This window comes from Bos javanicus, chromosome 2 (genome assembly GCF_032452875.1).
Source record: "Bos javanicus breed banteng chromosome 2, ARS-OSU_banteng_1.0, whole genome shotgun sequence".
NCBI lineage: Eukaryota > Metazoa > Chordata > Mammalia > Artiodactyla > Bovidae > Bos > Bos javanicus.
In genome coordinates this window covers 36,439,809-36,453,911 of record NC_083869.1, presented here as the reverse complement: position 1 = coordinate 36,453,911, position 14,103 = coordinate 36,439,809, and the positions used below count along the sequence as shown (strand labels likewise).

Genomic DNA, 14,103 nt, shown 5'->3' with positions numbered 1-14,103 from the left:
ACAGTAATATCCAATATACTAATCAACAAAGCAATATAAGGGAGAACAACCTGTTATCTTAAATGTTTCCATAAAAATAGCAAAACCAAATTATTTTAAGGATTTAAAACACCAGATTTTGGGCAATGACTAATAGATTTGATATATTTTTGTCAGAAATTTTTTGAAATAAAATTGAAAAAATAAGAGTAAATTGCAATTTTGAAGTGCAAATATTTATTGCACAACACAGCATAACAATATAGTTCATGTCAAACAACTCATAAAGTGCTCATGGTTTTTATTTTTTTGGCATTGATCTGACCAATAAGATGACTCAAAAAATTTGTTCTCAAAAATTCCCTTGTGGTCTTCTGTTAGTCAAAGAGGAAATTATGCCTCATCACTTTTCCAGGATGGAAACATTCTACTAAAAAAATTCTGCTTCAGACATTTAAAAAACTGCATCCAGCTTTCTTTCTCAATTATTACTTCTTCTACTCCCCAAAAGAATGATATTTTTGTCTTTCATATTTCTGAGTTACTATTCTTTGTAGTTTGAGTGAACTCCGGGAGATGGTGATGGACAGGGAGGCCTGGCATGCTGTGATTCATGGGGTTGCAAAGAGTTGGACATGACTGAGCGACTGAACTGAACTGAACTGAACTGATTCTTTGTAGAGAAGGTATACAATGCATATGTAACTTTAAAAATATTTAATTACTTCTATTCTTCCTGCTGGAGAAGGCAGTGGCACCCCACTCCAGTATTGTTGCCTGGAAAATCCCATGGATGGAGGAGCCTGGTGGGCTCCAGTCCATGGGGTCGATAAGAGTTGGACACGACTGAGCGACTTCACTTTCACTTTTCCCTTTCATGCATTGGAGAAGGAAATGGCAACCCACTCCAGTGTTCTTGCCTGGAGAATCCCAGGGATGGGGGAGCCTGGTGGGCTGCAGTCTATGGGGTCACACAGAGTCGGACACGACTGCAGCGACTTAGCAGCAGCAGCAGCAGCAGCATTCTTCCTTCAATTATAGGGTGGGTGTGCCACAAAAATGAGTGGTATGACCTCTACATGTTTAGTTCCTCATCCAGAACTTCTGGACTGACCTAAGAAATGTAGGTCACCATAAATACTATCACTATCTTGAACAAAAATTGCCTAATAGCTACAAATTATGCAGGAGGAAGAACTGCTTTAGAAATAAATGGCATTCTTTTCTCTAAGTTGATACCCATTCCCTTTGGCTCCCTTGCCCCATTCTGTGTCTCCCCATCCTTTACTCTCTGATAGCTTCCTTCTGTAGCACACTGTGGTGTTGGATCAGTCAGCTGCTCACCTGTAATACTGAAAGAACATTCCATATCAGCCTGGTCATAGGCTGGGTAACACTTTTACCATCTAAGACACCACAGGGTTTGTCTGGTTTGGGATCACTAGATCTAATCCTCAACTCTAGATCATGGCACTGGCTATGCCTTCTTAAATGGCTAAGCCCATGGGGTTTTACTATTCCATTCCATGAGAGGTATTAACTCTGCCATTCCCACTGGCTTCCCAACCACCAAAGACTGAGAGAGTGAATTAAGGAAAAGGTGAACAGAGAAGGGTACAGAGGTTCTCCAAAGACCTAAGCTTTGCTGGAAGGATCAACCAAGTCCTTCACTGTTCATGTCTGAGACAGAGCTGGCAGCTGTCATTTGGGGAGGGATTATATATTATTTTTAATTAATTAAAAAATTGAGGTATAGTTCATTTACAATATTCTATTAGTTTCATGTGTATACCATAGCCATTCAAAAATTTTTACAGATTATACCCCACTAAATTTATTATAAAATAATGGCTATATTTCCCTGTGCTGTATAATATGTCCTTGAAGCTTATTTATTTTATACATAGTAGGTTATACTTCTTAATCCTCTACCCTTATCTTGCCCTCCCCTTTTCTTCTCCCCACTGATGATAACTAGTTCATTTTCTGTATCTATGAGTTTGTTTCTGTTTTGTTATATTCATCATTTGTTTTATTTTTTAGATTCCACATATAAGTGAAAACACACAGTATTTATCTTTCTCTGACTTACTTCATGAAGCACAATACCCTCTTGGTCCATATGTTGTTGCAAATGGCAAAGTTTCATTCTTTTTATGACTAATATTCCACTGTATATATATGACACATCTCTATCCATTTATCTGTTGATGGACACTTAGATTATTTTCCTATCTTGGCTATTGACAAAACATGGTCCCCTGGAGAAGGGAACGGCAAACCACTTCAGTATTCTTGCCTTGAGAACCCCATGAACAATATAAAAAGGCAAAAAGATATGACACTGGAAGAAGAACTCCCCAGGTTGGTAGGTGCCCAATATGCTACTGGAGAAGGGCTCAGTAAAGAATGAAGAGGCTGAGCTAAAGCAAAAACAACACCCAGTTGTGGATGTGATTGATGACAGAAGTAAAGTCTGATGCTGTAAAGAACAATATTGCATAGGAACCTGGAATTTTAGGTCCATGAATCAAGGTAAAGTGGAAGTGGTCAAACAGGAGATAGCAAGAGTGAACATCAACATTTTAGGAATCAGTGAACTAAAATGGACTGGAACGGGTGAATTTAATTCAGATGACCATTACATCTACTACTATGGGCACGAATCCCTTGGAAGAAATGTAGGAGGACTTATAGTCAACAAAAGAGTCCAAAATGCAGTACTTGGGTGCAATCTCAAAAATGACAGAATGATCTCTGTTTGTTTCCAAGGCAAACCATTCAATATCACAGTAATCTAAGTCTATGCCCCAATCACTGATGCCAAAAAAGCTGAAGTTGAATGGTTCTATAAAGACCTACAAGATCTTCTAGAACCAACACCAAAAAAAAGATGTCCTTTTCGTCATAAGGGACTGGAATGCAAAAGTACATAGTCAAGAGATACCTGGAGTAACAAGCTAGTTTGGCCTTGGAATACAAAATGAAGCAGGGCAAAGACTAACAGAATTTTGCCAAGAGAACACACTGGTCATAGCAAATACCTTCTTCCAACAACACAAGAGAAAACTTTACACATGGGCATCACCAGATTGGTCAATACCGAAGTCAGATTGATTATCTGCTTTTCAGCCAAAGATGGAGAAGCTATATACAGTCAACAAAAACAAGACCAGGGGCTGACTGTGGCTCAGATCATGAACTCCTTATTGCCAAATTCAGACTTAAATTGAAGAAAGTAGGGAAAACCACTAGACCATTCAGGTATGGTCTAAATCAAATCCCTTACGATTATACACTGGAAGTGACAAATAGATTCAAGGGATTAGATCTGATAGACAGAGTGCCTGAAGAACTACAGATGGAGGTTCATAACATTGTATAGGAGGCTGTGATCAAAACCATCCCCAAGAAAAAGAAATGCAAAAAGGCAAAATGGTTGTCTGAGGAGGCCTTACAAATAGCTGAGAAAAGAAGAGAATTAAAGGGCCAAGGAGAAAAGGAGAGATATACCCATTTGAATGCAAAGTTCCAAAGAATAGCAAGGAGAGGTAAGAAAGCCTTCCTCAGTGATCAATGCAAAGAAATAGAGGAAAACAATAGAATGGGAAAGACTAGATATCTCTTCAAGAAAATTAGAGATACCAAGGGAACATTTCATACAAAGATGGGCACAGTAAAAGACAGAAATTGTATGGACCTAACAGAAGCTGAAGATATTCAGAAGAGGTGGCAAGAATACACAGAAGAACTATACAAAAAAGATCTTAATGACCCAGATAACTATGATGCTGTGATCACTCACCTAGAGCCAGACATCCTGGGGTGTGAGGTCAAGTGGGCCTTAGGAAGCATCACTATGAACTAAGCTAGTGGAGGTGATGGAATTCCAGCTGAGCTATTTCAAATCCTAAAAAATAATGCTATGAAAGTGCTGCACTCAGTACACCAGCAAATTTGGAAAACTCAGCAGTGGCCACAGGACTGGAAAAAGTCAGTTTTCATTACAATGACAAAGAAAGGCAATGCCAAAGAATGTTCAAGCTACTGCACAATTGCACTCATCTCACACGCTAGGCAAAGTAATGCTCAAAATTCTCCAAGCCAGGCTTCAACAGTATGTGAACTGAGAACTTCCAGATATTCAAGCTGGATTTAGAAAAGGTAGAGCAACCAGAGATCAAATTGCCAATATCCACTGGATCACAGAAAAAGCAAGAGAATTCCATAAAAACATCTATTTCTGCTTTACTGACTATGCCAAAGCTTTTGACTGTGTGAATCGTGACAAACTAGAAAATTCTAAAAGAGATGGGAATACCAGACCACCTGACCTGCCTCCTGAGAAATCTGTATGCAGGTCAGGAAGCAACAATTAGAACTGGAGATGGAACAATGGACTGGTTCTAAATTGGGAAAAGGGTACGTCAAGGCTGTATACTGTCACCCTGCTTATTTAACTTCTATGCAGAATACATCATGCAAAATGCCAGGCTGGATGAAGCACAAGCTGGAATCAAGATTGCCGGGACAAATATCAATAACCTCAGATACGCAGATGACACCACCCTTGTGACAGAGAGTAAAGAGGAACAAAAAAACCTCTTGATGAAAGTGAAAGAGGAGAGTGAAAAAGCTGGCTTAAAATTCAACATTCACAAAACTAGATCATGGCATCCTGTTGCATCACTTCATGGCAAATAGATGAGAAAACAATGGAAGCAGTGACAGACTTTATTTTCTTGGGCTCCAAAATCACTGCAGATGGTGACCACAGCCATGAAATTAAAAGACGCTCGCTCCTTGGAAGAAAAGCTATGACTAACCTAGACAGCACATTAAAAAGCAGAGACATTTACTTTGCCCCCAAAGGTCCATCTAGTCAAAGCTATGGTTTTTCCAGTAGTCATGTATGGATGTGAGAGTTGGACCATAAAGAAAGCTGAGCACCGAAGAATTGATGCTTTTGAACTGTGGTGTTGGAGAAGACTCTTGAGAGTCCCTTAGACTGCAAGGAGATCCAACCAGTCCATCCTAAAGGAGATCAATCCTAAATATTCATTGGAAGGACTGATGCTTAAGCTGAAACTCCAATACTTTGGCCACCTGATGTGAAGAACTGACTCATTTGAAAAGACCCTGATGATGTGACAGATTGAAGGCAGGAGGAGAAGGGGATGGTAGAGGATGAGATGGTTGGATGGCATCAGCGACTCAATGGACGTGAGTTTGAGCAAGCTCCAGGAGTTGGTGATGGACAGGAAAGCCTGGCATGCTGCAGGCCATGGGGTAGCAAAGAGTTGGACAGAACCGAGCAACTGAACTGAATTGACTGATGAACATTGGGGTGCGTGTATCTTTTAAAATTAGTGTATTTATTTTTTCCAGGTATATACCTAGGAGTGGAATTGCTGGATTCTCTGAGGAAGCTTTGTGCTGTTTTCCACAGTGGCTGCACCAATTTACATTCTCACCGACAATATACAAGCGCTACTGTTCAGAGGATGGATTGTTTTAATATAATGCATATGCTGTTCTGCTGCCCACAGCGGTTTTTGAAAATGACCTTGTAAGTCAGATGACTCGAGTTCACTTCCAAATTCCACTACCTAGCTGCTGTGTAACCAAGTTGTTTCACCTCTTTAGAGTCTTAGCTTCCTCATCTGTAAAATCTGCTGATGGCAGACTTCCCACAGAGAGTTGTTAGAAAGATTGAATGCCATTAAACATTGGTGCTTCGCAGTGCTTGACACTGTTACAGTAAGTATTGGCCAATTATCACTTCCTTTTGGGATGTGCCCTTTACATGTTGATAGATTGGTTTTTAGCCATTCACCTGGTCTCTTATTACTGCCACTTGGGGCAAGGGGTCTGCCTCTGCCGTCTAGCTAAAGAGACAAATGTATTTTCTGAGGTTGTGATATATAACTCATTGATACTTAATGTTCTGGTTTTGACTTGAGTGTTCCATTTGTAGGAGATGAAGAGTAGTAATATAATGCATGAACCGATATTTGGGATAGCCTGTTCTCCTGGTTGGTCTGCCACTGTGTCTCTGTGGGGCAGTGTAGTTGTCACCTAAACCCTCTGGTTCTTGGCTTTTCCATCAAAACTCAGTAGTGGACCCAACCTGCATCCTCCTCACTGTATGTGTATCAGAGAGAATTACAGACACAGGAAAGCCCTGTGAGATGTGAGGGAAGACATTTCTCTTACAAGTCAAGGATGCTTTAACATAGAACTTCATTTTAACAGTTAACTTACAAACATATGAAAAGATGATAGAGCAATAAAGGATTCCTGGAGACCATGAAAGAATGTTAAATTATGGAAAAAGAAAAAAGGCTCTCTGTTACCTTTAACAATTTCCTAGGGAAAATTAGGAATGAGGTTGTTCCTCCCTGGTGCCCCCTTGGTAATTTGTACAGACTGCTCTCTTTTCTCTTACTACATTGTGTTATTTCCAGCTTTTTAAAGACACTGACTGTATCTCATTTTTGTGTCCTTGACATTTTTGTGTCCTTGACAAATACCACAGTGCCTGAGACCAAGCTAATGCTCAATAAATGCTTGCTGAAGAAATACATGGAAAACCTGACACTATTCCTTGGTAGTCTATTTCATATGTAACAGATTCTCCATGCTCCTAATTAGCCTAGCTTCTCAAAGGATTAAGTCCAGTCTTTATCTGAAGTTGAAATGTAGAACCACTCCTTACCATTTTCTGTAGAGTCTAAAAAATACTGTACTCTTATAAGTAAAATTTGGAATTTTAAAACAGCATGCACCTCCCAGTAGTCCTTGTCCCTCATCAATGCTTTATCTTCCTGCATGCATCCATCCACGTATCTTTTTCTAAAATACTACGTAGTTCTATTTACTTGTATTGCTTGCAGTCTTCCTGCCTAGACTAGACTATAAGCTCCAGGTGAGCAGGGATTTTGGTCTTTTGGAAGCACTGATAAAACCTCAGTCCCTAGAATAGTAGATGCAGAATAAATAAGCATTGAATGATGGAATGAACCTCACAAAACAATAAAATGCTACTCACTCATCCTTGTTGCTAAAAAAGCATGAGAAGTGAAATAACCAACAAGCATAGTAAACCTGTGTTTCCATTATTTTCTCTAAATCTTTGTAACAGGAAGAAAAACAATTCTTAAAAATCTAAGACTTTCAATGAAACAAATTAATGTCTGGTCTTTTGAAAACAAAACCCCTCAAGGACTGAAGAAGAGTTAAGCTCTGAGTTTCTCATAGTTAATTAAATTTAAGTACCGCTCTTATTTTGCTGTGGATGAATTCTTGTTCGTGTGCAGAATGAATAGTGAGAATATCACTGCGCAGCCAGCCACAGACAAACTCAAAGGAGGACCATTCTGAGGCAGAAATATGAAAAAGGTACTCTGCATCCTGATAAAAGAGCCAGGGTGCATCTGAAAGAGAAATAAGCAATGGAAGTGATACAACAATTATTGAGCAATGTAATGCAATCTTAAATAGGGTGTGCTATGATTGACCTCACATGTGTAATTTAGTCACTCAACATTAAGAAAATGTGTGTGAATACACCTACTCCCACACATACGTAAGTATAGTTTACTTATTTTCACTGGTCTTTTTCATATATGAAACACGTATATTCCAAAGTCTGGGCTAGATGCATATTTTAAAATCATGTGCCATAAAAATGGAGTTAAGCTATGATATTAGTCTTTAATAATATTTAATGTCATTTTGATTTTAAAAAATACATATTTATTTATTTGGCTACACCGGGTCTTAGTTGTGGCACGCGGGATCATCCATCTTTGTTGTGGCACACGGGATCTTCCATCTTTGTTGTGGCATGTGGGATCTTCCATCTTTGTTGTGGCATGCGGGATCATTAGTTAGTTGCAGCATGTGGAATCTAGCTCCCTGACCAGGGATGAAACCAGGGCCTCTTGTATTGGGAGTGTCGAGTCTTACTCGCTGGACCACAAAAGAAGTCCCTAGTTTGATTATTTATTAATGGTTAATTTGAACAAATTAGTTCTCAATAGACACAAGAAAAGAGTAACTCCATTGGTGCTATGTAATAACAGACTAATGGTATTGCCTTCTCTGGACTAATGGTATAAAGTAGCATAAAGTTAGAAATTAAGGAATCGTTCTTACCATACTGATACCAGGGTGGAACCTTGGGTCTCACATCTGTAAAGTAAAAGCAAGCCAGTGTGAGTGATGTTTATTTACAGATGTACTATCTCTGAATTACTTCAGGCCTAAACACAATATCTTGGACTTTGCTTTTTAAAAGATTATTGAGAACCAGATGTTGCTTGGAAAGTGATCAGTTCTCCTACCTGAAGAGGAGCCTCAAGAGAGACCTTGGTTAAAGAAAAAAGGTTGTGAACATTTATTGAGAGCCTATTGTGTGTCACACACTGTGCTGGTGCTTTTACTTATTCATCTGATAAGTAATTTTGTTTGTTTGTAATGTCACAGTGACATTTCTTCCAGGTTGTACTTGCAAAATACAGTTCTCCAGAATATGGGAAGTTATCTTCATTTCCCACAACTTAGCATACTGCACTGGTGTCATTTTTTCTCATTCCACCATGATACACATTTTTTTTTTCCTAAAATGGTACAATCTGGTTCATCATGAAGGTTGTTGGTCCTGTGGTCCAGGCTGCTTAAATTTTAGACCTCTGTAACTGTTGCCTTGGGAAAATGCTATAGATAATTAGAAAGCAAACAAATAGTGAAGATCTTAATATTTTTACCTCTTGGAATTTTGCATATCCATTCACGTTTGGAACCACAGTATGAGGGTAGCAACGTTTTATTTGCCTTATAAACAGCACAATTTCTTGCATCTTCTCCAAAATAGGAATTGTCTAAAAATGAAGAGACAACCTGCAGCAGATGAAGTTCATTATTCCTTAATACTGATTCTCTGCAAAAGGTTTCAAATGATCAAAAAGGCATCCCTGTAGAAAATCACAATTGACTTCTGGAGGAAGCAAGTTATGATGCCAGTTAAAGGTTGTTCCACATTTGTGAAAAGCAAGCTAATGAAAACTTTAGCATTTTTTCTTGAAGATTCTTTTTCTGTTTTTTTCAAAAGAGGCATGCTACGCCTTTCTCCAGAAGGAATAAGTCAGATGAAATTGCACTGTTTTCTCACTTAAGGTTAGGCTAGCTCTGGGATTCTGGGTAAACTTTTTAGTGGCTCAAGGATCTTTCAGAATTGAATCTCATCTTTGATGTAGATTCTTTTGCTTTTAGTCTCTAATACTAACTTCTAAGTCAACCCTAGCTTTAATCAAGAAACTATCTATTTCTATGAATGATCACACAACAGGAGTATTGACTAGAGATTCAGATTTCTCAATGATTTGATGACTACTTGATAGAAATGTGGACCAACCATGAGTAAGACTCAGGTAAAAATCTGAAAAAAAAAAAAAAGAGGGTTTTGAAATGATTTATGCTTCCCTGGTAGCTTAGGGGTGAAGAATCTGCTTGCAATGCAGGAGACACAGGTTCGATCTCTGGGTTGGGAAGATCCCCTGGAGAAGGGAATGGCAACCCACTCCAGTATTCTTGCCTGGGAAATCCTATGAACAGAGGAGCCTGGCAGGCTATATAGCCCATGAGGTCGCAATAGTTGGACACAACTTAGCTACCACCACCACCACATACTCGCTTTCAAATATGTACAAAGTCATGCAATAATTCATCTAACTTATATATATATATATATAAAAGTTCAGATTCAGAGAATGGCATGAGTTTGATATTTACTCTATCCAGAGGGAAGTGGTGAGGGACTCAGTCCACTGCTTCATGGCTTTATCTCATTGATTCGGAACCAAATTGTCTATGCCTCTCCTGTTATTAATAAGTTTGTTTGTTTTACTAAAAGACATTGTCGACCTCTATCCACCACACTTTATTTTCCAAGCGGCATATTGACGTTAACCACCCAACCGTGCTATGTGGTGGCTGCCATTAACGGGGCAGGTCAACCCTGCTTTATGCCCTTTCCACTCTCTGGGCCTTGGCTTCTTCAGCAGAAGAATAGATCTATTCTTCTAATAATAATATACTAGATTATTCTAATAATGTTCTAATAATATTAATATTATATTATATTATGTAGTATATATATTATATTACATATAATATATTAATATACTATTATATTACATAATATATATAATATATTATAATATTATATTACATATGATATAATATATATTATATTATATAGTATAATATAAACTATATAATATATATTACATATAATAGTATTATATATAATATATAACATATTATAATATATATTATATTATTATATTCTAATAATAATATTCTGATAATAATATATTAGATTATTCAATAATATATTCTTGCTAATAATCTATTCAGCAGAATAGATGGGTGAGGCTAGGTCATCTCCAAGATCTCTTCATAACCTCTGGTCCTGTTGCCTTTTTCAAAGAAGCAGTACTGACGTGGTATTGTTTTTTTGTTTTTTTTCCAACTAGCACGCTCATTATTTTTATTCCCACTTAAGCATATAGTTTCTCTGCAAACCATTTCCTTGCTACAGATTTGAACACCATCTATGTATCAGGTCTAAAGATCCCTTTTCTCTTTTGATCGTTACTATGTCAAAGTTTGGCTGCTGCTATTTTGCCAATGAGGAGACTTTATGACATTGTGTCTTTGGAGACAGACAACCTGTATACAAATGCTGTCTCTCTTATGTATTATTTTAGGCAAACTACTTAATCATTTTAATATCCACTATGTGGAATCACTGTAATGATGAAAAGAGATCATGCAGGGTTGCACTCGGCTCAGTGCTCAGAACTTGGGCTCAGTGAATAAGAGCTGTATTAAATGCTCACTGCAGGCTGTTGCTAACCCCAGTTCACTGGTGAAACTAAATAATTTGATTTTTCTTGTGCCTTCAGATGGATCTCATTTTAATCTGGGTTACTGCTTCTGTTTTTTTTTTTTTCCCTATCATGAGGAAGATCTCAGAAATCCTCACTGTGCCTGAAAAAAAATGTAATTGTGAGTTCCTTCTTTCCTTCATGAGGTTTTTACACATGTGAGGCTGAATGAGAAATAATTATTTTTTTTCCTCCCAAATAATTTTCTTTGACTGAGAAGGAGGTGCAGCTTCTTAAACCTAAACCTGGCATTTCTGTTCTTTTAAAGTGAGAGAAACTGAAGATATTTCTTTTCACTGTGACATAGACAAGGGTCTCACCCTCACATGATCAGGTGCTGTGCAGGAGAGGGAGGGTAGGGCAAAGGAAGCATGGTATTATTTTAAAGAATAGTTGCTTCTCTGCTGGAGATTCTTCACATGGGAGATGGTTTTCAGGCCTTTTTCAGAGATTTTTATTTCCTTTTAGGATGAGATTTATAGCTAGCTTTGGAACTATCTGGCTAGCAAAGCTTTCTCAAGACCTTGCTGAAATGACTCTTTTGATACCAAAGTCTGGGGCAGTTTTTGATTTAGGTCTGAGTCATAGGGAACATGGCTGTTCTTTCTAGGTTCTCTTGGATGGTTTACTAAATGGTTCCAGGGCCACCTGCTTTAAATTCATCTCCTTTTCTCCAGCTTGGAAAGACTTACAGGAGTTCCATCAGACCATTCCCAAGAACCAGCATTCAGTGGGTTTCTTTTATTAAATCCAATCCAGAACTGCCTTTCTTCTGTCCTGTGAAGAGAAGAAACTAAAACTTGGCCCTTCGCATTGAATTCACAATATTATGTAACAGGTTCAAAAAGTTTTTAAGTATTTAGTTATGCAGGAAACAGCTGACATGACTAGCAGAACTGATCAAGTGAGCAAGCATTTATTGACCATTTCCTGTAAGCAGAACCAGAGCTATAAAGTGAACTGAGCAAGGACTAATCTCACTTCCTACCTCTCTTGGTTTGTATGGTGTACTCATTGGGGATGGGCAGCTGGGAGAAAAGTCTGTCCATATTGAGAACATGGCTTTCTCATGGTCGTTAGGAATGGCAACACCTTTCAATTAGGACAAGAATACATGAAAGTGAGTTGGTAAGAAATTTGGGAACATCTTTTCCCTATTTATTCACTACTTTACTGCATATTTATGTTACTTTTCTATGTTTGTTGTTCTTTTGTCAAATATTCACGTACTCTCTGAGGGTTAATCACCACCATCACCATTTAATAAAAGGTTTACAGCAGGTTTGGTTCCTCCAACTATATCCCAGTGTAAATCATTCCACGGTGAATCAGTCTGAGGCATGGTAGATTAACTTCAGCTATTACCACTGGTTAGACTTCATGAGAAGCCCCACAGAGAACCATCTTCCCTCCTATTAGGTGATGGACCAATATGTTAAACCACCGAGTATTCAATACATCAAGCAATAAAGGCTAATAGCACAATGAACCATCTCACTAAGATAATTTTCTGAGGATAATTTTGAAGAATTAAAGATTTAAAGGATTGAGAAATCATGACAGATGCTTTATTTTCCTTAATGCACAGAAGCAAACCTATTGTGAAGTATCTCCTTCTCAGATGTTTGAGCTCTTTTTCTTGAATGATACAAATGAACGTAAAATATGACTTAGAAAATTCTAGCATCACTGAGACCCATTGGCCACTGCCATGATTATAACTTACATTTAAGGTTGTGAGAAGGTGAGAATGCTGCCTTAAGCTTAAGCTAGGTAGATTCATCTCAGTGACCAGGCTGAAGACCTACATCACTCTCCCTGTGTTGAGAAGTTTTTATTCTTTTTCTCACTGAATTCAGAGGTCTACATTTTTCCTGCCATATACTCACTCCTAGAATATGGACTGGTATTTATTTTCTCTCCAACAATTTCCTAAAGTTGTATAATTTTAACTAGTTACTATATGATAAAAAGGGAGAAGGCAATGGCACCCCACTCCAGCACAGTTGCCCGGAAAATACCATGGATGGAGGAGCCTGGTAGGCTGCAGTCCATGGGGTCGCTAAGAGTCGGACACGACTGAGCGACTTCACTTTCACTTTCCACTTTTATGCATTGGAGAAGGAAATGGCAACCCACTCCAGTGTTCTTGCCTGGAGAATCCCATGGATGGAGAGGCCTGGTAGGCTGCAGTCCATGGAGTTGCACAGAGTCGGACACGACTGAAGCGACTTAGTAGTAGTATATGATAAAAATAAAAATAGAAAAACAGTGTCATAAGAAGAAGAAGAAGCACTATGCTAACAATGAGAATTGGTTTATTTGGTATAATTAAGCATGACACTTGGCTGAACTCCTTGGCAGTCTTGGACAAAGAGTAGAATATACATTATATAGCTTTTGTGATTAGGTGCTGAACATCAATAATTTGATAGATACTTGACACTGAATTCTGTGAGACAGTTTGCAAGTATTGTTTCATAGGGCAGACCTTACAATACACAAGTATGAAAGGATGCTTTACAAGGGGCTGAGCCTTTGATTGTGTGGACCACAACAAACTCTGGAAAATTCTTAAAGAGATGGGAATACCAGATCAACTGACTTGCCTCTTGAGAAACCTGTATGCAGGTCAGGAAGCAGCAGTTAGAACTGGACATGAAACAACAGACTGGTTCCAAATAGGAAAAGGAGTACATCAAGGCTGTATACTGTCACCCTGCTTATTTAACTTATATGCAGAGTACATCAGGAGAAATGCTGGGCTGGAAGAAGCACAAGCTGGAATCAAGATTGCTGAGACAAATATCAGTAACTTTAGATATGCAGATGATACCACTCTTGTGGCAGAGAGTGAAGAGGAACTAAAGAGCCTCTTGATGAAAGTGAAAGAGGAGAGTGAAAAAGTTGGCATAATACTCAACATTCAGAAACTAAGATCATGGCATCTGGTCCCATCACTTCATGGCAAATAGATAGGGAAACAGTGGAAACAGTGGCAGACTTTATTTTCTTGGGCTCCAAAATCACTGCAGATGGTGACTGCAGCCATGAAATTAAAAGATGCTTGCTCCTTGGAAGAAAAGTTATGACCGAAAAGTTATGACCAACCTAGACAGCATATTAAAAAGCAGAGACATTACTTTGCCAACAAAGGTCTGTCTAGTCA

The 14,103-nt window shown here is 38.4% G+C and overlaps 1 protein-coding gene across 1 annotated transcript in view; it reads right to left on the bottom strand.

Moving 5' to 3' along the window:
- PLA2R1 (phospholipase A2 receptor 1) overlaps window positions 1-14,103 on the bottom strand; it is a 137,833-nt gene that overhangs the window by 33,047 nt on the left and 90,683 nt on the right. Inside the window, exons 14-17 of the mRNA XM_061396121.1 lie at window positions 11,627-11,711; window positions 8,751-8,883; window positions 8,140-8,175; window positions 7,258-7,415 (exon numbers count right to left, since the gene is read on the bottom strand). Of these exons, the coding sequence (XP_061252105.1) occupies window positions 7,258-7,415; window positions 8,140-8,175; window positions 8,751-8,883; window positions 11,627-11,711 (412 nt within the window). The remainder of the gene's footprint in view (window positions 1-7,257; window positions 7,416-8,139; window positions 8,176-8,750; window positions 8,884-11,626; window positions 11,712-14,103) is intronic.